At 39.6% G+C, this 24639-nt stretch overlaps 1 protein-coding gene across 7 annotated transcripts in view; it reads left to right on the forward strand.

Annotated features, from left to right (window-relative positions):
• Positions 1–24639, forward strand: part of TENM3 (teneurin transmembrane protein 3) — a 621736-nt gene that overhangs the window by 515931 nt on the left and 81166 nt on the right. For all 7 annotated transcript variants that reach the window (XM_043454043.1, XM_043454046.1, XM_043454048.1 and 4 more), the window contains one exon: positions 19611–19757. In XM_043454043.1, the coding sequence (XP_043309978.1) occupies positions 19611–19757 (147 nt within the window). The remainder of the gene's footprint in view (positions 1–19610; positions 19758–24639) is intronic.

Raw genomic sequence — 24639 nt, forward strand, 5'->3', positions numbered from 1 at the left:
GTGGTAGCTTGAGCATTCTTTGAGATTGCCTTTCTTAGGGATTGGGATGAAAACTGACCTTTTCCAGTCCTGTGGCCACTGCTGAGTTTTCCAAATTTGCTGGCATATTGAGTGCAGCACTTTCACAGCGTCATCTTTCAGGATTTGAAATAGCTCAAGTGGAATTCCATCACATCTACTAGCTTTGTTCGTAGTGATGCTTTCTAAGGCCCACTTGACTTCACATTCCAGGATGTCTGGCTCTAGGTGAGTGATCACAGCATCATGATTATCTGGGTTGTGAAGATCTTTTTTGTACAGTTTTTCTGTGTATTCTTGCCACCTCTTCTTGATATCTTCTGCTTCTGTTAGGTCCATACCGTTTCTGTCCTTTATCAAAGCCATCTTTGCGTGAAATATTCCCTTGATATCTCTAATTTTCTTGAAGAGAATCTCTAGTCTTTCCCATTCTGTTGTTTTCCTCTTATTTCTTTGCACTGATCGCTGAGGAAGCCTTTCTTATCTCTCCTGGCTATTCTTTGGAACTCTGCATTCAAATGGGAATATCTTTCCTTTTCTTCTTTGCTTTTCGCTTCTCTTCTTTTCACAGCTATTTGTAAGGCCTCCTCAGACAACCATTTTCCATTTTGCATTTCTTTTCCATGAGGATGTCCTTGATCCCTGTCTCCTGTACAGTGTCACGAACCTCCATGAAGCAGGGCAAAGGCTAATAGAGTTTTGCCAAGAGAGCGCACTGGTCATAGCAAACACCGTCTTCCAACAGCACAAGAGAAGACTCTACACATGGACATCACCAGATGGTCAACACTGAAATCCAATTGATTATATTCTTTGCAGCCAAAGATGGAAAAGCTCTATACAGTCAGCAAAAACAAGACCGGGAGCTGACTGTGGCTCAGATCATGAACTCCTTATTGCCAAATTCAGACTTAAACTGAAGAAAGTAGGGAAAACCACTAGACCATTCAGGTATGACCTAAATCAAATCCGTTATGACTATACAGTGGAAGTGAGAAATAGATTTAAGGGACTAGATCTGATAGACAGAGAGCCTGATGAACTACACAGTTATAAACTTGCCCTAATTTTCACTTTCAATGATTGTTTTTTGGTTGTTTTGTTTTGTTTTGGCTGTGTAGCATTCCTGGTCTTAGTTCCCAACCTGTGCCTCCTGCAGTGGAAGCATGATATTCCAACCACTGGACTGCCGAGAGAGTCCCTGATGAGTATTTCTTTGTTGAGGAATTGGTCAGGATGCTTGTGTTTTTAAAGCATGAACCTATAGCATGCTGGTTCCAAGAACAACCTCTCCCCTGCAGTTTGCAGCACACTGATGGTGTGGACAGAGATGCTTGGTGATCTGTCATGTAGGGTGGAGGTGGACCATCAGGATGTACCAGGTGCGAAGTTGAGGGGAGGAGATTCCCCTTGGTTGGCAGTAAAAATCCAGACAGGCTAAAAAGTGTCCCATGGAATGTGCAGAAAAGGAGACCTTAAGTTTCTTCTTGCCCTGAAGTCTCAGTGACTCTTAAGTAATTTCATGTGACTGAGAGCCTGGCAATTCCTAAGAGAACCCTGGAAAGCCTCCTTCACAACTCACTGAGAATCACCCATATCCTGAAAACCAGGCTGGTTTTTTAGATGTCTGTTTCTTCCTTTGAGATAACACATCCATTGGGGGCCTCTGGATATTATATTCTTTCTCTGAGTCTGATTTATTCAGTTAACAGTCTTATATACAGTGCTTGATCCTCTGTAATCCCCTCAGAATTGGTATTTTTTTTTAATGAGGTCGCTTAATCTCCTCTCTTCTGAAAAATGCAAAACTAGTTTCTCTGACCTTTCTGAATAATGGAGGCCCCATTTTGCTAGGTTGTCAGCCCTCCGTCTACATGGTTTCAGTATTTTTAAACCATCACAGAGGTCGTGTTTGTTTCACTAGTCAGTGTCACCGTATTGCATTTATTTTCATTTTTTATGAAGAAGTGCTTGGATAATCAGAGAAGTTGTTAAAGATAATGGTCGCTCGCTATCCATTTTGAAGTTTGATTTCAACTCTTCTTTAAGTGCTTTTTCTCTTCACTGTGTAACTTGTTCTTTTCTATCAGTCTGTTTTTCTTTGTTTGTACCAATTTCAGCCTCACGGGATGTGAATGAAGCCAGGTTTCCGTTTAACTGAAGCCAGCATTGCTAGCAATGGGAGATCTGCACTTAAAGCTAAATTAGTCATCTCACTCAGGGTTCAGTAGCCTTTGAGGAAGAGAGGAATTAACAACAACAAAAAAGTTCACTGTCTTAAATTTGAAACTTTAGTTAAGTCTGTGCCTCCATCATGTGTGTGTGCATGCATGCTCAGTCATGTCCAGCTCCTTGCAACCCAATGCACTGTAGCCCACCAGGCTCCTCTGTCCATGGTGTTCTCTAGGCAGGAATACTAGAGAGGATTGCCAGGCCCTCCTCCAGGGAATCTTCCCGACCCATGGATCAAACCCACATCTCCTGCACTGCAGGCAGATTCTTTACCCACTGAACCACCTGGGAAGCCCTGTGCTGCCATCATATATAAGGTATAAGGTGGTATGTCTAGATTTTTTAATCACTCTGAATCTCTAATAACTTTGCCAATCTGTATCTTCTAAAACTTCAGAGTGGTTTTTAGTGTTGACTCTTCTTTCTGGGAACTGCCTTGCAACCTTGACCTTGAGCATCCTTAACATGTTAACCTCAACTCCTTAATTTGTTAACTCCCTTAACTTGTCAACCTGCCTGCACAAGTAATATCGAGTCTCAAGACCATCGGGAGAATTACTGCCTCAAATCAGACAAACGCTGGGGAAAGTCTGGATTAGAATCATCACATAACTTTGCTCCTGATTTGCTGGGTGACCATCAGTAAAATCCACAGTCCCCAGAGCCATCATGATAAATGTTCGTTCATTGTTGTGACGATTTATTTGCCCCAGCTTCAGTTTATTTACCCCTGACAATATGAGTAAATGTACCTAACCACCCTTTGCTGTGTTGTTCAGTCACTCAGTTGTGTTGGAGTCTTTGTGATCTCATGGACTGCAGCACACCAGGCTTTCCTGTCCTTCACTATCTCCCAGAGCTTGCTCAAACTCATGTCCATTGAGTCAGTGATGCCATCCAACCATCTCAGCCTCTATCGTCCCCTTCTTCTCCTGTCTTCAGTCTTTCCCAGCACCAGGATCTTTTCCAATGAGTCAGCTCTTCACATCAGTAGCTAAAGTAATACACCTTCAGCTTCAGCATCAGTCCATCCAGTGAATATTCAGGACTGATTTCCTTTAGGATTGACTGGTTTGATCTCCTTGCTCTCCAAGGGACTCTGAAGAGTCTTCTCCAAAACCACAGTTTGAAAGCATCAATTCTTCAGCACTCAGCTTTCTTTATGGTCCAACTCTCACATCTGTGCATGACTACTGGAAAAACCACAGCTTTGATTAGATGGACCTTTGTCGGCAAGTAGTGTCTTTGCTTTTTAATACACTGTCTAGACTCATCAAAACTTTTCTTCCAAAGAGCAAGCGTCTTTGAATTTCATGGCTGCAGTCACCGTCCGCGGTGATTTTGGAACCCAAGAAAATAAAGTCTGTCACTGTTTCCTTTTTTTCCCCACCTCTTTGCCATGAAATGATGGGACTGATGCCATGATCTGAGTTTTTTGAATGTTGAGCTTTAAGCCAGCTTTTTCACTCTCCTCTTTCACTTTCATCAAGAAGCTCTTTAGTCCCCCATCACTTTCTGCCATTATGGTGGTGTCATCTGCATATCTGAGGTTATTAATATTTCTCCTGGCAATGTTAATTCCAGCTTGAGCTTCAACCAGCCCTGCATTTCTTATGATGTACTTGGCATATAAGTTAAATAAGCAGGGTGACAGTATATAGCTTTATTGTACTCCTTTTCCAATTTGAAACTAGTCCTTTGTTCCATGTCTGGTTCTAACTGTTACTTCTTGACCTGCATACAAGTTTCTCAGGAGGCAGGTAAGGTGGTCTGGTATTCCCATCTCTTGAAGAATTTTCCACAGTTTGTTATGGTAACACACTCAAAGGCTTTAACATAGTCAATGAAACAGAAGTAGATGTTTTTCTAGAATTCTTTGCTTTTTCTGTGATCCAAGAGATGTTGGCAATTTGATCTCTGGTTCCTCTGCCTTTTCTAAATCCAGCTTGAACATCTGGAAGTTCTCGGTTTATGTACTGTTGAAGCCTGGATTGAAGGATTTTGAGCATTACTTTACTAGCATGTGAAATGAGTACCGTTGTCCAGTAGTTTGAACATTCTTCAGCATTGCCCTTCTTTGGGATTGGAATAAAAATCGACCTTTTCCAGTCCTGTGGCCACTGCTGAGTTTTCCAAATTTGCTGGCATATTGAGTGCAGCACTTTCACAGCATCATGTTTTAGGATTTGAAATAGTGCATCTGGATTCCATCACCTCCACTAGCTTTGTTCATAGTGATGCTTCCTGAGGCCCTTAACTTCACACCCTTCACACCCTTCGCTATGAACCTCAGATATCTGAGTTCCACTGTTCTCTGTCTGGACCTTCCCAGGTGGCTCAGCTGTAAATGGTCCCCCTGCCAATGCAGGAGATGTGGGTTCTATCCCTGGGTGGAGAAGATCCCCTGGAGGAGGAAATGGCAACCCACTCCAATATTCTTGCCTGGAGAATCCCATGGACAGAGGAGCCTGGAGGGCCACAGTCCATGGGGTCACAAAGAGTCGGACTCAACTGAGCAACTGAGCACACGCTCTCTGTCGGGTCCTTCTTGCTGTATTTACCCTCAGAGGCGGCAGCCTGAGGCTGAGACTCTGTCCTCACACGGCAGCTGTGCTCCTCATAAATCCCAGTGACAGTAGCATCGTTTTGGGAAATGTCGCACGTGTTTCTATACTTTAGGAAAGGGGCATTTTTAGGACTTCTAAAAGTCAGCTCTGAATGTAGGTAATTGTGGTTAAGTGTATCTGGATTTAACATAGATCTTTCCATTTAGATGATTTACACGTAGCCTATAAGGATGAGAGTTTTGAGTTCTTTAGAAGAAATATGCTTGACATTCTTTAGAGTCGACTGTATGATAAAGAATTCTGTCCTGTGGTGGTTCTTTGTACACAAATTTTCCTCCTGTCTGTTTCCTGTGGTGTAGCTTGAGTCTCAAGAGCTGCTATGAATTAACCTTACTCCTACTCAGCTTACTGTGAGGGCCCCTGGATTTAGAGGTAGTGTGTAGTTTGGGGGGAAAAAAATGGAGGGTTAAATCCATTGTTCTTTTTTTCTAATAAGAGCAGTAGAAGAAAATAGTGATTATTTGTACTGTATTATGATCATTTAGGTGTCATTGAAATATACCTGACAAACCTTGAAATATACCTTGACAAACCACTTCCCTCCTTTCTTACTGTCTTCTGTTTATTCCCACTATGAACTTAGAGGTTTTCTAGCTAGTTTTTTTAAGTCTCTCAAAATAAATTATTGTGTAAGTGCTCTGTGTCTTGGGGAAACAGTTTATAAATTATCATTTTTATTGCAAAGAAAATGTTTAATCTGTTCATTTGAATTAAAATGTTGTATGCTATAGTTTTAAAAGTTTATGAAGGGATAGGATATGAGGATAAAAACCACTTAAGTAGTACATCAAATGTATTTCATAATATTTTATTATGCCATTATGTTCCTTCACTAATATACTAAAAGATCTTTTTTAGTTTGGAATACTACGTCAATTTGCATCTTTTAAAAATCATCTAATACCTTACTTTCCACTACATGTAGTGTAGAAGTCTGAAAGCACCATTGACTGGATATACACTTGAACCAGAAATAAAGATGAAAGATGCTCCTTTAAATTCTTAGCAGGTTCATCAGAAGCTTTTATGGAGAAGTTTAGTTCCAAGGCATTTGGGAGTGAAACCAAGTGCAACATAATATGTTATCAGTTGATATTTTCATAGTATCAGTGAGGAAGAGAAAGATTACAATAGAGCCAGATTATGAATATGTCACCGTCTTCGGTAAACTGAAGACAGATAACCACAGACTACCAGTCAGCTAATGAAGTGTTAGTGTAGATTTTAAGTAATTCTCGTTATCTACAAAGATCCTGTTACCTTAATGGAGTAAACAAACAAAAAATCAGAACTTTGCATTTAGTGTCATGTAAGGGTGGAAGATTAAGCCCACAATTTTAAGGGACATGATTATCTCTTCCTGCAGTGATACCTCAGTGTCCTTTGAATGGTGGAATTTCTCTCTGTCGTTTCTTGAATGTGACAAATTGAAAATAGCCTCTTTTCATCTTGAAACCATTCCTTTTCCACCTACCTGTTTCTCAAATACAAGTTCAGTTACGGTGTTAGTCGGTGCAAAAGCCATGGCCTTTCTCCCTTTTCATATTTAACATATTATTTTCACAGATTACTGTGTGACTTGAGCCAATTTTTTTCTATTGCTCTTCTTCATGACGGGTTCATTGACCCTCTCTTCTTTGAGTACTCTTTAGTGGTGCTGGAAAACAGCTGCCTGAAATATGGCTATTATTTCTGGGGTTTAACAGACATGTGCCTTGGATAAATTAAGGAGCAGTCAGAGGAGGTCCATAAATATGAATACTTTGCCAGCTGCTTTTCCATTAAACGCTGTTGGTTGAATGAAATTAGTAAATAATTATGTTGGTGGGGAATCTGTTATATCCAAATGGAATATAATGTCTTCCTTTAACAACAGAGCTTAATTTTTTTCCTATACACCAAATTAGTTTTTAGGGTAATCTCCATTGCAAATGGGCCGATTTGCATTAAAACTATGCCTCCTTGTTCTGATTTGTCAACACCTCTTTTTTTTAAAAGTCTGTAACATTAAGCATGGGTGGGTAAGACCATCTGCTTCTGGAGCTTGCCTGTAGCTCCATGACTTAACACATGAGACAGGTTACAGCTGTTTAATTGTTGTGATGCTGAATGATTATCGTTCTATCCAAAATTAATATTTATATATGTATGCACAGAAAGCGTGTGGTTAAACATAAGTGATCTAATTGTGAATTAATGGCGTTAGGTATTCATTCATTAGTCCCCACATGAACAATGAAGTGTAAAATAATGCTTTTCACATACACTTCCACTCTTGGCTTTTAAGATGAGTCCCCAGTAGTGATTATTATGCATGCGAGAAACCCACTCCAAATACATTGGCATATGCAGGGGAAAAAAACCCACCATACATAAAAAAAAAATAACCATCATAAAAAGCAAAGACAAAACTCTCCATGTGGTTACTGCACATACCCTAACTCTTTCCTGCCACCAAAAGCTTTATTCTCTGATCTGTGACCAGTGTAGGTACAAGCCACATAGTAAAAGTCTAGATGGACCATTACCATTGGGTGAACCCGCATAACGCCCATGGTAACTACCACAAACTATTGGGAACACTTTTCTAAGCCAAGTGACAGTGAATTTCCTCCTGTTTGTAGGAATGGTGATACACAAACTCCCATCATTCTGTTTGAAAAGTTAGCAATGTATATTCTGTCAGGCCTGCTCAGTACATTCCATAATGAAGAACAGAATGAAAATTTTTCAGCAAAATTGTAGTCTGGGGATTGTGATATGCATGTAAAATAGAATATCTAGATGTCTTACTTCCCAAGTAGTTACTGTAAAAGTGACTTGCATTTCCGATTTTATGAGCAGATTGTACAAAGATTTATAGCCCTGTAGAAAATATTAATGTGTGTTGCTCAAGTAGGGTCACTAATGAGGGAACACAAAATATATAAGGACAAGTGGTGGTGTGTTCTTTATTCCAAAAAGCTGATTTGGAATTTGGTTAGGAACTGTGTATCTATACTATCTGAGGGTTTATGTGAGACAATAAGAAAACTTGTTAATATAAAAGTAGAGTTGTCTGCACTTTGGGATCTAGCCTGTTCAGATGGAGGATGGTCCCATTAAAGGGAGTATGTCGTGAGGAGGTGGAACATGCGGCAGCCGATCCTATCCTGACATTATTGGGGCAGAGTGGACCTCCTGGTTTATGAAAACAGATCATTGGCAGTCCTGAGGTGCTTTGCTTAAAGTCAGGTTCCTTTCTTTCTGGTGTCTCTGAAAAGATACCAGTCACTTTGTGATTTTGTCCTTTTTATATTCTTTATTTAAATGATTGACTAATAGTACCTATTATGTATCAAGTGTTTACTATGTGCTAAGGCACAATGTAAAGTTTTCAGTGTACATTAGTCTTTATCTCAGTGTACATTATCTTATCTTATTAAGTAGAAGCTATTAAAATCTCCATTGACAGAACCCAGGCTCAGAGAGGTTCTAAAAATTTTCTGTGGTTGCACAGCTAGTAAGTAATAGAACCAGGACGCAAATCCACACGAATCATTCCCAAGCCCATCCTCTTAAGCACTAGACTATGCCGTCTCCTAAATTACCTTGTATGTTTATAGTGGAATATGTGAAAATGAACTTTTTTCTGTGATAAAGATACATTATTATCTATGTGCCTATCACATAAGATTGAATTGTCATAGAAACAGATGCAGTGATAACAATGTCAGTAATGTATTAATAGTAAACTGTCACTTTCTATTCAGAAAACTATCACTGGTAATAGGCTCCACAGCTTGCCAAAATAAAAATAACAATCCCAGCAACAAAAAAACAGTTTAGGTAAAATCAGTTTATACTGTAGAGGATTTAAGAAAGTTGTAAACTATTTACTGGAAACTCAACACTCTTCCCTTTTTTTTAAGGTTTTAGTATTTTTAAGTCTTTATTGAATTTGTACAATATTGCGTCTGTTTTATGTTTTGGAGCCGCTCCCTGACGGGGGATCCAGCCCCCTTCACTGGAAGGCAAAGTCTTAACCAGTGGACCACCAGGGAACTCCCACTACACACTTCCTTTTAAAAGTTAAATTTATTTCCTGTTTTTCAGTAGACTGAACACTAGGTATAGACGTTGACCACTGAAAAACACTCGTAGAGAGTGAGTAGAAGACTTGTGTAACCAGTATCAGCTCATGAAAAAGGTCTCAGAAAAGTTTAATACCCAAAATACAAATGCACACACTCTCACAGCTACAGATAAAGAAAAAATACCCTCTCTGTAAATCACATTTGAAAAGAGCCATTTATCCACAATTTTCTCCAAATAAATTAGTTTATCTTCAGCAAATTAAACAGATTATCCAACTTTTGTTTTTTTCCTGGTATAGTTTAAAAAATTGACAAGAGAAAGACCTAGTTATTTTATATACTCATTTACACTTTATTCTATAAATTCCTTAAATATTAAATTTTATAAGTAGGCAAAAGTAATAATGGTAGATAAGAAATGAAATCTCATTGATACTGACCAAATCAATAGATGATTTTCGTGGTTTTCCTGCCACAAGACTTGGAACTACCAGCAAGACATCCTGGTGGTTGAGATTGTAAAGGATCTACCTGCAATGCAGGAGACCCAAGTTTGATCCCTGGGTTGGTAAGATCCTCCGGAGAAGGAAATGGCAACCCACTCCAGTATTCTTGCCTGGAGAAGTCCATGGAGAGAGGAGCCTGGTGGGCTAGAGTCCATGGAGTCGCAAAGAGTTAGGTACAGAGTGACTGCTGCTGCCGCTGCTAAGTCAGTTCAGTCGTGTCCGACTCTGTGCGACCGCATAGATGGCAGCCCACCAGGCTCCCCCGTCCCTGAGATTCTCCAGGCAAGAACACTGGAGTGGGTTGCCATTTCCTTCCCCAATGCATGAAAGTGAAAAGTGAAAGTGAAGTCGCTCAGTCATGTCTGACTCCTTGCGACCCCATGGACTGCAGCCTACCAGGCTCCTCCGTCCATGCAATTTTCCAGGCAAGAGTACCGGAGTGGGGTGCCATTGCCTTCTAACACTTGGTAATTGCAATAACCAAGTTAATTGTGTCAGGATGTTAGAGATCCAAATATTCATTTAGTGTGCAATACATTTGTATTCTGATTTTCATATATTAACATGAAGAACTTTTCTGAATAGCTTAATTTCCAAATCAAGGTACTAAAATATACCTGATTTTTTTAAATCTAGGAAATCATCAGGAAATGTGGGTTTGCTTCCATCATTCACTGAACTCAAACAAGGAGTACAAATCTGAAGGAGACATGTGTTACTCCATGTTTATGTATGTGGTCCCGTAGATGAAATCATGCCGTGTGTACCAGAAATCCCGTATCACACGCCAAACAACAGTCATCCCTTTTGAAGTGTGTGTGCGTGCCAGCATCAGTGGTGCTCTCTGTCTCTGCCTGCTTCTCTGTGACTTCTGTTATGTAGATGTCCTCTACAGTAATACATGAAACTCTAAACTGAAGGAAGATACCAAATATTATTCTCCCAGTTGTCTGTACAAAATTCTGCAGCTTGTCTTGGCACTTTTTCAGCAGTGCTGACTTGAAAACTTCGGTTTATCTCAAAGCACCTTTTCCATAGAATCTAGATTTTTTTTCTTTCCTGGGCAGACTTAAATCAGGAAAAATATTATTTCACTTTCTTGGAATGTCTTGGCATAAATAGTGTTCCAAACTGAAGGATGGTATTTTGCTTAGGTCGGTGCATGCAAGAAGCAATGTATTGTACAGGCAATTGTTTCACCAAATTTCCAATTTATAAAAAGAATGAAATATGCAGACTTTCAAAAACTATTTATTTAAAGCAGGTTTTCAGAAATATGCTGCCAATTTTATAGGAGCAAACGCTCTTTCAAGAACAAGTGCATGTGTGTGTGTGTTCACATGTATGTGCTCACACACACACAAACTGTTTTTCTCTACTGGCACAACCTAGTTGTTAAAACTCACTTGCTAGTTGTTAAAATTCAAGTTAATCGATGCTCCTAAATAGAATAAAGTATTTGCAATGTTTTATCTCAGCCTTAGAATGAGAGTTAAGTGGTGAGGGAACACATGTTTTTAAGGAGCCTGAGTAAATTGTTTTGCAGTGTTTAAAATTATGTCAGTGCTGTAATTCTTTATGACAGGGTAATCAGTAATAAAACAGTGCAGTGGGTACCAATTAAGGAACATCAAATCAATGGGTATGCAGGTTGCACGCTGATTTAAACAGTTGCTGATTGGAATAAATGGATTTAATATGGACTTATTTGCAAACTGTAGCTTTTCCGGAATCCTACAGAAACTGATATATGACTAATCTGAAAGAATGATACCTACGTACAACTTTTAATGACATACTAATGTGAATTATTCTTTAAGACTGTATTTTTTTAAGTATTAACAAAACACACAATGCTGAATAAACATCTGTCCTTGACTCCAAGGCCTTTGCAGTATTCACCATAGTCAAGGATACGTCTGTATTTTATTATGGATTCATCGATTGGATTACCCTCTTTCGGTGATGAACCCCTAAGATTTTAGTGTTGTAATCAAGCTGAGAAATATTCCCAGCATTCTAGATTCTGTGTTCTCTCCCTGTACCTGGGCTATCCCCAGGAGTGAATTCAATAGCCCAGTGAAAATACTGTCCTATTTAGTATGCTCCAACCGGGCATATTGTTGACAGCAGAAACAGTGAATAGATCATAACTACACACACCAGCAACAAATACAAATATACACAAACTCTTTGTATTTTTCCCTTGTGAACTGCCTAATAGAGAGATGTCAGCAACTTGGTTTGCCTTTGTTTCTTCTGCGTTTTGAAGAATCAGTTTGATGGTGAGAGGAAAACAAAGTCAGAATCAATCTTATTCCAGGAAGACCTCCAGATATCCCAGTTCCCCCACAAACAGGCACATGCCCTCCTCTGACCTCTGTTTTAAAGGATCAGTCGTCTTTGCAGCTATCACTCAGCTGATTTTGTTTTTTTTTTAATAACAGGCATCCACTGAACTGCTTCTGTTCTTTAATTTTTCAAGCTCATTTGTTTTCAGTTTCCCTGGTTTATCCCTCAGTTTTAATAACCTGCCAATCAGTCTCCCAAACTTGGGATTTTTAGAACAGGTTATACAGTTCTCATTATAAAGGTTTCTTAACTACGTAAAGTACCCTCATGTATGAGACTATGTTCACAAATGAACATTTCAAGTTGTTTGGATTTTAATCTTACTTCCCCATTTCTCCTTTTGATTGTTGATGTTGAAGTGAGGATTTCCACATTTTTTTTTCATCTTATTTTTTCATTCAAGTGAGTTCACTAATAATCCAAAAGCAGGTGTGCTTATGGTCTGCCTTACCCAGGTACACAGTTCTCCATATGCCGAGTTGTATATAGAGATTCTTCGTTAAGTGTTACGGACTTGGACATTTTGGCCACTTGCTAGCATTTTGACCTGGAGGAAGTTATTTAATTTCCTGTGTCTCAGTTTCCTCATTTGAGAAATAGGGAAGATAATAAAGAGGTGGTGAAATTAAATCAGCCAATTCATGTTAAGTGCTTAGCATAGTTTTCAACACATAGTAACAGGCAGTCAAGGCTAGTGATTGTTAATAGCACTGTACATAATTAGGATGGATGGATTGGGCAAGGGGAGAGGAGCAGATGGAGAAGGAGAGGGGAAGGATGTTGAAAATGAGGTATCGTTCACATATGCTTCTTTCACAAAAGGTAGTCTTTGTATTATTCAGAGAATTTCTTCAAAAGCTGCAGACACATGTAGGACATAGTAGGAATACCATAATAAGTACATTTAATCATTTTACTCAGCAGATATTAAGAATCCCTTATGAGCAATGGGACTACAGTGATTCGCATGGCCATAGAGTTTGCATTTCTAATGGGAAAGGTTTACAGAGTAAGTCACACATGTCTACGTATCGTTAAAGGCTTGTGATTTCCTGGACTGTCTTAACTGACATGAATTGATCTTGGCTAGCTCTGGATGTTTTCTCTTCTTTTACATTTAGCCTGCTGTTTGTACTCCTAGACTTCATCCATGAGACATATTCGGAGGGAAATAAGAACAATCAGTTAGCTAGAGGAAATGGAGGGAGGAGGGCTGCCCATGATTTTGTTTTTTTTTTTATTTTTGCGAGGGGCCACACCATGCAGCATGTAAGGTCTTAGTTCCCCAACCAAGGATCAAACCCATGCTCCCTCATTGGAAGCGCAGAGTCTTAACCACTGGACTACCAGGGAAGTCCACATAAATTTGACGGATAAGCAAATGGGGCAACAACATGTAGGTAGAATTTCTTAAAAGGTGCTGTTCTTCCTTACTCTCCATGTTGGGAATGCAAAATGGTACAAGTCTATGAGCAGGCTTCTTCCTAAGGGTCTGTGGAATCCATGTCCTTTGCTAAGTGGTACGGACAATTGCAAATCATTCTGTGTTCAGCCCCACCCCACCTCCCCAAAAGTAAAGGAAGAAATGTGGTAAACAGAGATCTTGAAAAGAGAAAGCACTCTTTTGAAAAAGAAGCACCTCAAGGGGAATATGTGAAGAAGATATAGTGCTAGTCATTTGGTTTGGTGATGCTGGAGGTTTATGAGCCAATCGTATAATTCTTTTGCCGAGCCACACCTTTCTCCCATGTCTCGTATTTCACTGAGCCCTTGCCAAGTAAGCCATGTAGATGTCAAAAATGTGGTAGTACCACCCTGTGACTTTATCTGCTGAGATTCACGTTAGGTCAGGGAAGATTGCACAGTACTTCTGAGCTTCTTCATCCATTTCTTCTACTGAAGAAAAAATTTTTGTTAGTTTCTAAATGTCTAAGACTGCAGAGAAATCAAACCAGTCAATCCTAAAGGAAATCAGTCCTGAATATTCATTGGAAGGACTGATGCTGAAGCTGAAGCCCCAATATTTTGGCCACCTGATGCAAAGAACTGACTCATTGGAAAAGACCCTGATGCTAGGAAAGCTTGAAGGCGGGAGGAGACGGGGACAACAGAGGATGAGATGGTTGGATGGCATTATGGACTCAATAAACATGCGTTTGAGTAAACTCTGGGAGTTGGTGTTGGACAGGGAGGCCTGGCGTGCTGCAGTCCATGGGGTTGCAAAGAGTCAGACACGACCGAGCAACTGAACTGACTGAACTGAAATGTCTAAGAAGAGGCATTGTGACAGTGGTCACGTGCACCTTCCGGAGCCAGGCAGCCTGGCCGGCTAGCCTGTGACCTCACACGGACTGCCTCACTCTTCCTGTCTTCATCTGTATTTACTGTGTCAGCTGTGTTTACATCCTAGGGTTGTGGTGGAGATTAAATGAGAGAATGATATGAAGTGCTTAGAGCTAGAAATTCAGGCATCATTAATGCCTCAGCCAGGTGTTCATAATTTGCACGTTATGAAACCAGAGCTCCAGAAATGCTCAAGTCATAAGCAGCACTTTGGAGCATGTGTGCATTTTTTCGGGGGGCAGGGAGAGAAACTGGAGATTATGGAGAATCCATAACTCCCAGCACTTTTCTCAGAGAAATGAGACCGTGTAAAGATTAAAAACCACTATCTTACGGAAAATACGGTAATACTCATCCACTTATACCCCATTTGGTCTTCTTAAAAGATAAATAATCAAAACTCCAGGGAAAGTGTTTTATGAATACAACATTTTACCAGGGAACATTTTTTTCCAAGGGCTCCATTTTATATGTCAAGCACTCATATTTATAAATAGAGTTTTCTTCTATAAAACAAATTTAAAACTTCTTAGTAGATCTAATAGGAACAACTTTCCTTCAGTGTCAGAATACACTTACTCATTTTCAAAGTGATTTTTTTTGCAACTTAATGTGCAGTTCAGCAATTATTAGGTGTATTAATTTTTAAATATACTGTATTATTTTTTATGATTATTGTTCCTAATGGCTTTTTACAACATGCCTGCATTTTTCTGATAATTTCCTGTATTGACTTATCTAATGATGTTTTCATTGTTGTTATTACTTTTAATAATTCTTTGAACCTCGTATATGGACATCTTCTTTTAACTTCGTTATTTAGAGCCAGGCTTTTGTGGTATTGTTGGAAATTTTACTCTTCAAGGCCAAAAGGTAGAAGGTGTTTTTTTTTTTCTTTTTACCTCCTTCCTCTCTTAGTTTTAAGCTATCAGGCTAGCAACTATTCCCTATGATATAAAATGCAAATGACAGATCTTGATATTTTTTCCTCAATGCAGATATTTTTCTTATGGTTGGTTTGCAAAATGTGTCTTAAACATTTTTAATATTTAAATCTTCGTAAAATTTGACCTGCTGTGTATTTTAAATCTGTTGTCTAATTTCAGCTCCACTTTTGACATTCTCGTGGTCCAATGACAAACCTTCCTTTACCTGTAATTCCTTGTTTTGCATAATCGATTCTGTTTGCAAAAGTAATAGGATTGGCTAGATTCTGATTTATTCTTCCTTTAAAACTTCTAATCCAGATCAGGATTAATTATATTCCTTACTGTTGTGTATTAATTGAAGTGGACCTGATATAAAAGCCAAAAGCTTATTCTCCATCTCTGATAAGTGATATTAATAATTCCCTCAAACCTGGCTAAACCAGAAACTCCAGAATGTTTTAAGGCAGTTTGTTTATCCTCCGTATCAAATGAGCGCTCATGGGACTCTACTGGATTATATAATGTTTGGAAGGAATTATTAAGAAATTATATGAATGATGTTATATAGTAATACAGTTTTATTTTAATGCTTGAAAAACAATTATTTTATGAAATTATAATTGCAGGTTAGTGCCTGACACTGCTTCTCGAACCCCCCCTTCACTTCCCCCGCAATATATTGTCAATTAGCTATAAACATGCTTATTTTTAAATGCAATTCAGAAGCCTCTAATGGAATCCTGTGGCAAAGTGAAGCATCCTTTCATATAAACGGTGCAGATGGGTCTGAACCATTTATGGTTTTGTTTATGCACGTGACAGAACTGCCAGGCTTTAGTAGCTCAACTGAAAGTTATAGTTTAAATCATTCTGTTAAGAGTTCCGTGACCACTTGCATATGTCAGTAATGAAAAATAATCAACATAAGCGTCTTTGAAAAGCAATTTTAGATCATTAAAGATGCATGAATTTTGACAAAGCAAGAAGATTTGAGGCTTATTAAGAATATATTAGGTCTCTCTGTTGAGTGAAGAGAGAGGGATTTTTATGCTTCTGTTCAAGAGGAAAGGTGTAGGCTAATTGTAACCTCATGAAAGATTAAATGGACAGGTACAGTAAGAGACTTCAGTCTTCATCCTGACTCTTCCTGCAAAGCTTTTGTGAGAAACAGAACCTATTCCTGTATGAATCCTGAAAGGAAACAAGATCTTAGGACAGTCTGTATTTCCTAATGGACTACACACAGGTTACATCATTGTCCATCTGACAAGTAGTCAAGGGCTGCTGGGTAAATCATGTAGAACTTAACGCATGCCTTTTTCATAATACTATATTACATTTGCTTTTTTGTTTTATTATTAATAATTAAAGTTTGATTTTTTGTAAATATGCAAGCGACTCGAGAGAGAAGGTGAATGAAGTAGAATTTCTGTGGGTGTATGTCACAGATTGAAGAAAGCATCTGAAAATGCATCAAGGTTCCCCCAGGGCTGCTGTGTGTTCTTTCTGCCCTTCCACCATGTCACCCTTATGAAACTACTTTGTTCAAAACAAACTGAAAGAGAATTATTTTGTCACCCCCTCCAAAAGTTTGATATTTGTAAATCTCATAGTTGTAAATTTCTGAAATTCTCTAATGACAAAAATTGATTCCATTTGTTCTACTTAGCTAGGAAAGTGTGATCTTAGGAAGAATTGGAGTGGGTCCGTCCCAAATAATCTGCAAAAGGAAGTGTTAGTTTACCTGCACACTTCCCCTTAAAGTGCTGAGTATTTCCTGGAATCGTGACTGCATTTGCTAAAATGGGAATATACTGCATTTGTAGAAGATATGAAGTGCATCTCTGTCGTGTGATGTCTAATGTCAGCTGCAGCTGCTCAATTTGCATGTAAATTCTGAAAATTTCCTTGTCCCATGTGACACTTCTGAAATGTCTGTCTGTTCTTTTTTCCTTTTTAATTTCTCAAGCTCACTATTTGGATAAGATAGTTAAAGGTACTGTATACTTGCTCTTTGTTGACGTATCTCCATATATATCTCTATATAACCGTGTTTAGCTTGTACTAGGTATGAAAATAGATTGTTTTCCTGCATATTTTTGTAAATGATAAATCAGGCCTACATTATGTGAAATCCTTTGGATTTAAAGTATTGAGACTTCAGTGTCTGTGTCTCATTTTTATAATTTTGGGTTATCACAGATTTCATTCCTATGTAAAAGCATTAGTCTTCACTGGAACCAAAAACTGAAGATAACAGTATATTTGCTGTTTTTTGTTTATGGAAGGTTTTTTTTTTTTTTTGGCTTTAAGATCTTCATTGTTGGCAATTCAGCTCATAAGCTTTAAATTCTAAATCAAAGAATCATGAACACTCACTCTTATCACAGAATAAGAAATTGTCAATCTAAAGAAGATTCTGGTTAACATATGTTGAGAGAAATCTCATTTATCCTCATATGGAAACCTCTTTGGCTGTATCTCAATGTTTCAAAATATATGTGATATCATAATTTATGTTTTGTGATTTTCTTTTAAAAAAAATCTACAAAATACTGTGCATTCTAGAGAATGAAATGATAACACTGCTCAGCAGAAAACAGCAGATTCTTTGTCTTCAGTTATCATAGAAATAAGTGAAAACCATATCTTTCAGAAGAGAAGATTCCCTTTCCCTTGCTCCTCAGATTACCTTTTTCAATTCTTTGTTTGTGCTTTTCATTAGAATATGAAAATATTCATGGCAGTATCCAGGCTTTCATGTAATAACTTCTTGTGTGCACGCAGTCAGCTGCTACACCCCTTTGTCACTGGGGCAATTAAACCTTTTTTTTTTTTTCCGTTAAAAATAAAACAGAGACATCCATAAGGAAAATTTACCTTTTAGGCATTGAATAATCCATAAATACAGACGGTAATTGTCTGAAAGAAAAGAAGCAGCAAAATTAATATTCTCCTGACTTGATGGCGTCCGTAAGTCTAATTTCATCATACCCGGCCGCAAGGGACTGTCACAACAGTCTTCTTTCTGTTAACTCTAATCTGAAGAGACAGAAAGTCTCTTTGAGATCTTTTCAAGTTCCACAGTGAAGGAGGGAAAGCCAGTTATATGAATAATTCTTTTAACACAGACCTAAAATAAACATCCTTGAAGAGATGGTTCCCTTAAATTTTGTCACCGAAACAAGCATTGTAGTTATATAAGAGGCTAGAACAAACCCCAAACTGCTAGAGCAGGCATTAACTAACATATATATATATATATATTTTATACCAAATTATAAATTAATTCTTTCCAAAGAGATCTGGTTAGCAGCCCATCACTCTTGCCGTCTTAGAGTGTTTATACCCTCGTTTCTGTCGGTGTCACGTCACACTCATAGTGGAGAGCACCAGAACCTACCCTAGTGTCATTCTCATAAACAGACCATGTTGGCTGCATGCCAGGTACCATCTGTAGGAAGTGGCAAAATTTGTTTTTGTTTTTTTTTTCTTTTTAATGTCATGTTAGACTGAAACAATTATAGCTTTCGGATATATTAAATTATTTTCATTGTTTCCCAAATTTTCCCTCCTTGCCCATAAAAGCAGACAAGATAGGATATAAAGGTAACAGCACAAAAGCTTTAGGGAGATTGTCACAAACTCTCACTCTCTTGCGCTCTGTCTTGAAGCACGTCACTATCGTGTTTTTGTTCAGTCTCTCGATGTTTTACTGTGGTCCTTATGGTATTTCATTTTGTCCGTCCTGAGTAATCAGATATGCACAGCTATTACATTTAGTTGGAAATCCTGTCAGTCCCGTCCCATCCGTATGCAGCCTGAATCCTAATGTTTGTTAGAATAGATGCTAAGCTGCTTCACTATTTCCTGGGCTTTGCTTATTCTGTGAAAAGGAATGTATTCTCGGCATAAAGTATAGTCATTGATACTGGCCTATACTTTGTGCAATTACTTAATGCACTGTAATTTCACATGAATATACGGCAACTCTGAGGCCAGATAAAATTAACGTTCTCTTTTGAACATCCTTCATAGCCACATACCCACGCGTTCATGCTTTTAAATTTAGAGGGAATGTTTTAAAGCAACAAGACACTTTTAAGAAGACGTGGCCTAACCAATGACCAGTAATGTTTACAGCAGATTAAAAATCAATTCTAGGGCTTCTGAAATGATCTCGCTGTGACGCTTTTTTCGCACCTTATGATCAACCTTGTTGCTTTGCTAAAGGAAAAAAAATTAAGTTAATTTTGTCTGGCCTGCAGCAATTTTAGTGGGTCATTGCAGATATTTCTGTCCTGCACAGGTAAGTGGTGTCTCAAGGGTCAGGCCAATCAAAGATGCCACTTGGATAAGAATCAGATTCCTTAGATTACGTTGCTCTTTCTATCCATGTGCAATTACAGTATTTGTGCTGTTTCGAAAGGCCTGTTCCCACTAAGTGTCCCTCATCTGTTTACTTGAGATGCATAAACCTTAAATACTCAAATCACTTGTGTTGTCCTTCTTTGTCTCTCTTGACAGAGGGGTGTCCCGGTCTGTGCAACAGCAATGGAAGGTGCACGCTGGACCAAAACGGCTGGCACTGTGTTTGCCAGCCAGGGTGGCGAGGAGCAGGATGCGACGTAGCCATGGAGACCCTCTGCACTGACAGCAAGGACAATGAGGGAGGTAAGAGATGCTGAGCAGGAGAGCGAGCCTGTGCCAGAACTCAGGTCTACAGGTTCTCGTGGGTCCATGGTTATCTGCTGCCAAAAAAAAAAAAATTTGATCCCCACAGGTTAGATTGATTGAAAAATGTCTGAGTGCTGATAGAGTGATTTTGCTCCCTGTTTTCCCTGAAACAAATGCAAGATTATTATCACTCAGGGAAAAGGTAACCAAGCTACTGTATAATGTACATTGTTCTCCATTTCTTGTCCTAATCTCCAGGTGATGATTCTCCTCGATGCAGTTTTTAGGGCCCTGTGAATTGGGAGCTCAAGAGCAGTATTTTAATAATGGAACAGTCCAAAAGATGCAAGGCAGTTCCCAAACTCTTTTGTTGAAAGGCCGGGATGAAAAAAAAAAAAAAAAACAGGAAGAGAAAGCAATCCCCTTGAAGCTGTATTTCCAGTGTCTTTTTATCCTTAACTTTACAGCCTGTGAAAAGAATTATGATATTCGCCCCCCGCCACGTAAGCCCAGAGTGGAGAAGTAATTATTTTTTTCCCATTGCACCCATCCTCTGTGCTGCTGTGTTTCAATCTCAGAGAGGAGAAAGTGAGAGTTAGCGTTTGTGTTTCCAGCGATGGAGCTGTTTGCTTTTGGTGTCCCTTTGGGACTGAGTTTTTCAGAAGGAGTTGTTATCATTTCTGTCTGGACCTCTCTGGTCACCCGATCTGCATGTGACCTTCTAGTGTGTGAGTCCCTTCCTCCACCATCACTGCACCTGCCCTCCTGGGAGTGTCCAGGTGGGCAGGCTGGTGACGGTTACAAGTGCAGGTTTGGAGTCAGGTCTTCACTCCACCAGGAAATGGCAGCCCCACTCCAGGATTCTTATCTGGGAAATCCCGTGGACAGAGGAGCCTGGCGGGCTGCAGTCCATGGGGTCACAGAGAGTCAGACATGACTTAGCTCCTGAGCACACATGCATCCCTCCACCTCGTGGTGCTTATGGGACCATAGACAAGATCCTGACTGTGTTACACTTCAAGTGTTTCACAGGTAAAATAGGCATAAAGGAGTTTGTGGAAGCGTTGAAAGAATGTTTGTGTATTGCCAGGGATATGGTTACATTGTAAGGAGAACCTCTCATTATCCAGTTTTCCTTCTTTTGCTTTTCAAAGTGCTCACCTTGACTAGGTGAACTTCATAAAAGGATGTCAGAGAAGATTGAATTGTCTCTTTCCTTTTCGAATAGAGCCAACTGAACATCAGACAGTTCTTGCCCGCAGTAAAGCAAGTGTCATGAAAAAGCAAGTCATGTGAATTTCGAGGGGGGTGGGTTCCCAGTGCATATAAAAGTTATGTCTATCTTATACTGTCAAGTTACCCTGTGCCGTAGCGTGATAAGTGTGTGATAGCGTCATGTCTAAAAATAACATATACACCTTAATATAGAAATACTTTATTGCCAAAAAATGTTAACTGTCATCTGAGCCTTAAGCAAGTTGTAGTAGTGACGTCAAAGGTCACAGATCACCATCAGAAATATAATAATAATGAAAAAACTTTGAAATACTGCAAGAATTACCAAACCAGGAGACAGAGACAAGTCTGTTGGAAAAATGGCACGTTGGGCTTGCTCCACTTCGAGTTGCCACACACCTTGGAATTGTGAAAAATGCAATATCTTCCCAACAATAAAGGGAAGCACAGTAAAACAAGGCCTGCCCTGTACTGTTCTCTAGGAAGCGGAGTGGTCAGAACCAACTCTCAGCTCTCCTCCTTGCCCCCAACACACACACACACACACACACACACACACACACACACACAGTCATTCTCAAACCAGATGTTACTTGTTTCCCATCTTCCTGACTACGAGTTGCAGTTCTCCCCGTTCATAGCTCTCTGTTCACTCTTCCATTTCTATCTAACTGTTTACTGTTTTCCCTGTGCTTCTTTAACGTGGACTGTCAAGAAAGTTGAGCCACAAATTCTGAGCTCTGCTCTCTGTCCTGACAGATGTAGGTGTTTGGTCCTTAGCCCTCAAAGCTTTTTCTGCCTGATAATACAGTTGCCTCTCTCGCCTCCCTGCACTCCGGTGTTGTCATAGAAACCACAGCATCAGTCCTCTGCAAGCCCATACGGCAGCTTTCCCCTCCCTCCCAGGAAGCCCCTACCCGTGGGACGAAGGCTAGCTTGCCTTCCTCCTTGATCAGATGTTCCACCCTCGTGTTCTAAGAGATTACACTGAGGAGGTTACGGCTCTGGCAGAGAGAAGCAAACTGCAAGACCCAGTCTGCAGAGCCGCTGCAGAGTAATTTAGGGGCTAATCAACCCTTTAGTGTCCTTATCGGCTAAGGCGGTTTCTCTCTTTCCTCAGAATTTATCAGCTGTGAATTGGCCTGTTCCCTCTTTGTTTATTCTTATTAGCATGAAGCTCTGCTATCTCTAGACTTCCTGCTCCAAGGGGAAATCGGACCTGATAGAAGACCTCCTGTGGCTTCTCTGCTTATCGCATATAATTTGTATTCCTGTCCCTAACCTAATTTTGTTGATCTTCTGAGAAGGAACCTCAGCGCCAGCTTTGTTACACCCTAAGATTATAACTTGGGTGCCTTATAACCCAAGTTAGAGGATTCCTTGAACTTAAACATGGGTTGTATGTATACAGACAATATTTTTCACACCAAACCCCAACTCAAGACACATAATCTGGTGATTAAGGCTATTATTACCATTACCATTAGATGAGGACAGTAAAACAGAGCATTTAAAATAAGGACTATAGTTGAAATTCTGTGACTTGTGGGAGCTGTGCTGTTAGAGATACATTGTCTAAGTTTGGTGTCAAAAATGGTGAATTAGCCAGAAAGTTGCTAAGTGGTTTCATTTAACACATTCAGTCAGTTCAGTTCAGTTCAGTCACTCAGTCGTGTCTGACTCTTTGTGACCCCATGAATTGCAGCACGCCAGGCATCCCTGTCCATCACCAACTCCTGGAGTTTACTCAAACTCATGAAAAGAAGAAGATGGAGAGGTTGATTTGGCTTGAATCAAAAATCAGATGCATCATATGAATCACTACCAGTCTAGTCTGAGCAAATTTGTAGAGCACAGCTTTAAGAACTTTGCAGATAACACATGCACACAGAGAGAGAGAGTTGCTTACTAGTGCCAGAAAAGTCTATCTCCCGGTAAGGATGATAGAAGCTTCCGTGGTGGCTCAGATGGTAAAGAATCTGCCTGCGATGCTGGAGACCCAGGTTCGATCCCCAGGTAGGAAAGATCCCCTGAAGAAGGAAGTGGTTACCCACTCCAGTATTCTGGCCTGGAGAATTCCATGGACAGAAGAGCCTGGAGGGCTACAGTCTGTGGGTCGCAAAGAGTTCGACACAACTGAGTGACTAACACTTTTACTTTCACTTTTTTTTTCAAGGATGGTGGGTAGGCCAATAAACAGATTATGCTATCAGAATATGACTAGTCATCAATAGCATTTAGTTTTACTATGACCATATAATATACTTCAGTAACCATTTCGTATGGCTAGTAGAGTTCTGTTACTTTCCGGAGGAGTCTTCTCTTCTCTCTCCTTCCTTCCCTCCAAACTCCAGCCCTCTTACTTTGTCATTGTTCAGCTGCTAACTTGTATTCCACTCTCTGCGACCCCGGGGACTGTAGCCCACCAGCACTGCCTCCCGGAGTTTGCTCCCCTCTTACTTGAGAACAAGAAAATCAGTGCTGGAGTCTCTGGCGTGCTTTCCATGTCCCAGACCGACAAGGCAGCTCTCCAGTTCCCCCAACACTTCTGTAAGCACCATTGCTTTCACCTGGTCACGCTGCTAAGACTCTGATTCGATAGGGAGTATCGTGACTTTCAATAGCTCCCCATATGGTGGTCCCACAGTGCAAGCATCAAAATGCAACAGCTTGCCAGAGACAACTCTTACCTTTATAGAAACTCAAGGTAGATACTCATGAATGAGCTGCTTTCTCCAAAATATGTTATCTGTGGCAGTGGCTTCCATATTCCTATTCTTCTCATTAGGGAGATATAGTCAGAGCTCCCTTTTCTCATCTTGCTTCCCTGTCTGGTCTTCAAGTATCCATAGCTCCCCTGTGGATACCTGAGGCATAGGAGGCAAGTCTTCTTCTACTGATTGGATGGTGGAAGGCCCAAGAATGACTTAAACCTCTTACTAAATTCTGTGCAAGATGGTAGAATGTCAGAATATAAATCCTGCCAGGAATGATACCTTTTACTTTTAAGTAGATGGAGTTATTCTTTGTCCTTCAAAGTTATTAATATTACTTTGTGGGGATATGCCAGGAAGATATACCTCAAACAGGTTTTTTTAAATGCCTTTTAAGTCTGATGATAGTAGAAAAAAGAAGCACAATTCAACTGAGGTTATTTAGAATTTAAAAAGAAACAGCAATGATAGAGGAAGGAAGAAAAATCCAAACAGAAGATTCAAACTGCAGAAGCAAGCAGGTGTGTGTGCTAGAAATGACAAAAAGGAGGGAAATGATGAATGATATTTTAATGTAAGCGTCAGAATGAATGTGATGAATGGACAGAGGCGGTCTGTTTGGAGATTCCCAAATGAAAATAAGGAAACATTTGAAAATACATTTTTTAAAAGTTCTAGCAGGAGGATGAGATGGTTGTGTTCTCCAGAATATATTAAAAAAAAAAAAAAGAAAAGTTAAATAAAATAGAAAAAAATCAGAAGGGGGATGGTTTAAAAAAGAACAAAAAAAAAGGAAGGAAGAGAGGGGGGTAAATTATAAGAGTTCCTAAAGTGAAAGTGAAAATCGCTGTTGTATCTGACTCTTTGCAACCCCATGGACTATACAGTCCAATGGAATTCTCCAGGCCAGAATACTGGAGTGGGTAGCC

This window comes from Cervus canadensis, chromosome 31, assembly GCF_019320065.1.
Source record: "Cervus canadensis isolate Bull #8, Minnesota chromosome 31, ASM1932006v1, whole genome shotgun sequence".
Classification (NCBI taxonomy): domain Eukaryota; kingdom Metazoa; phylum Chordata; class Mammalia; order Artiodactyla; family Cervidae; genus Cervus; species Cervus canadensis.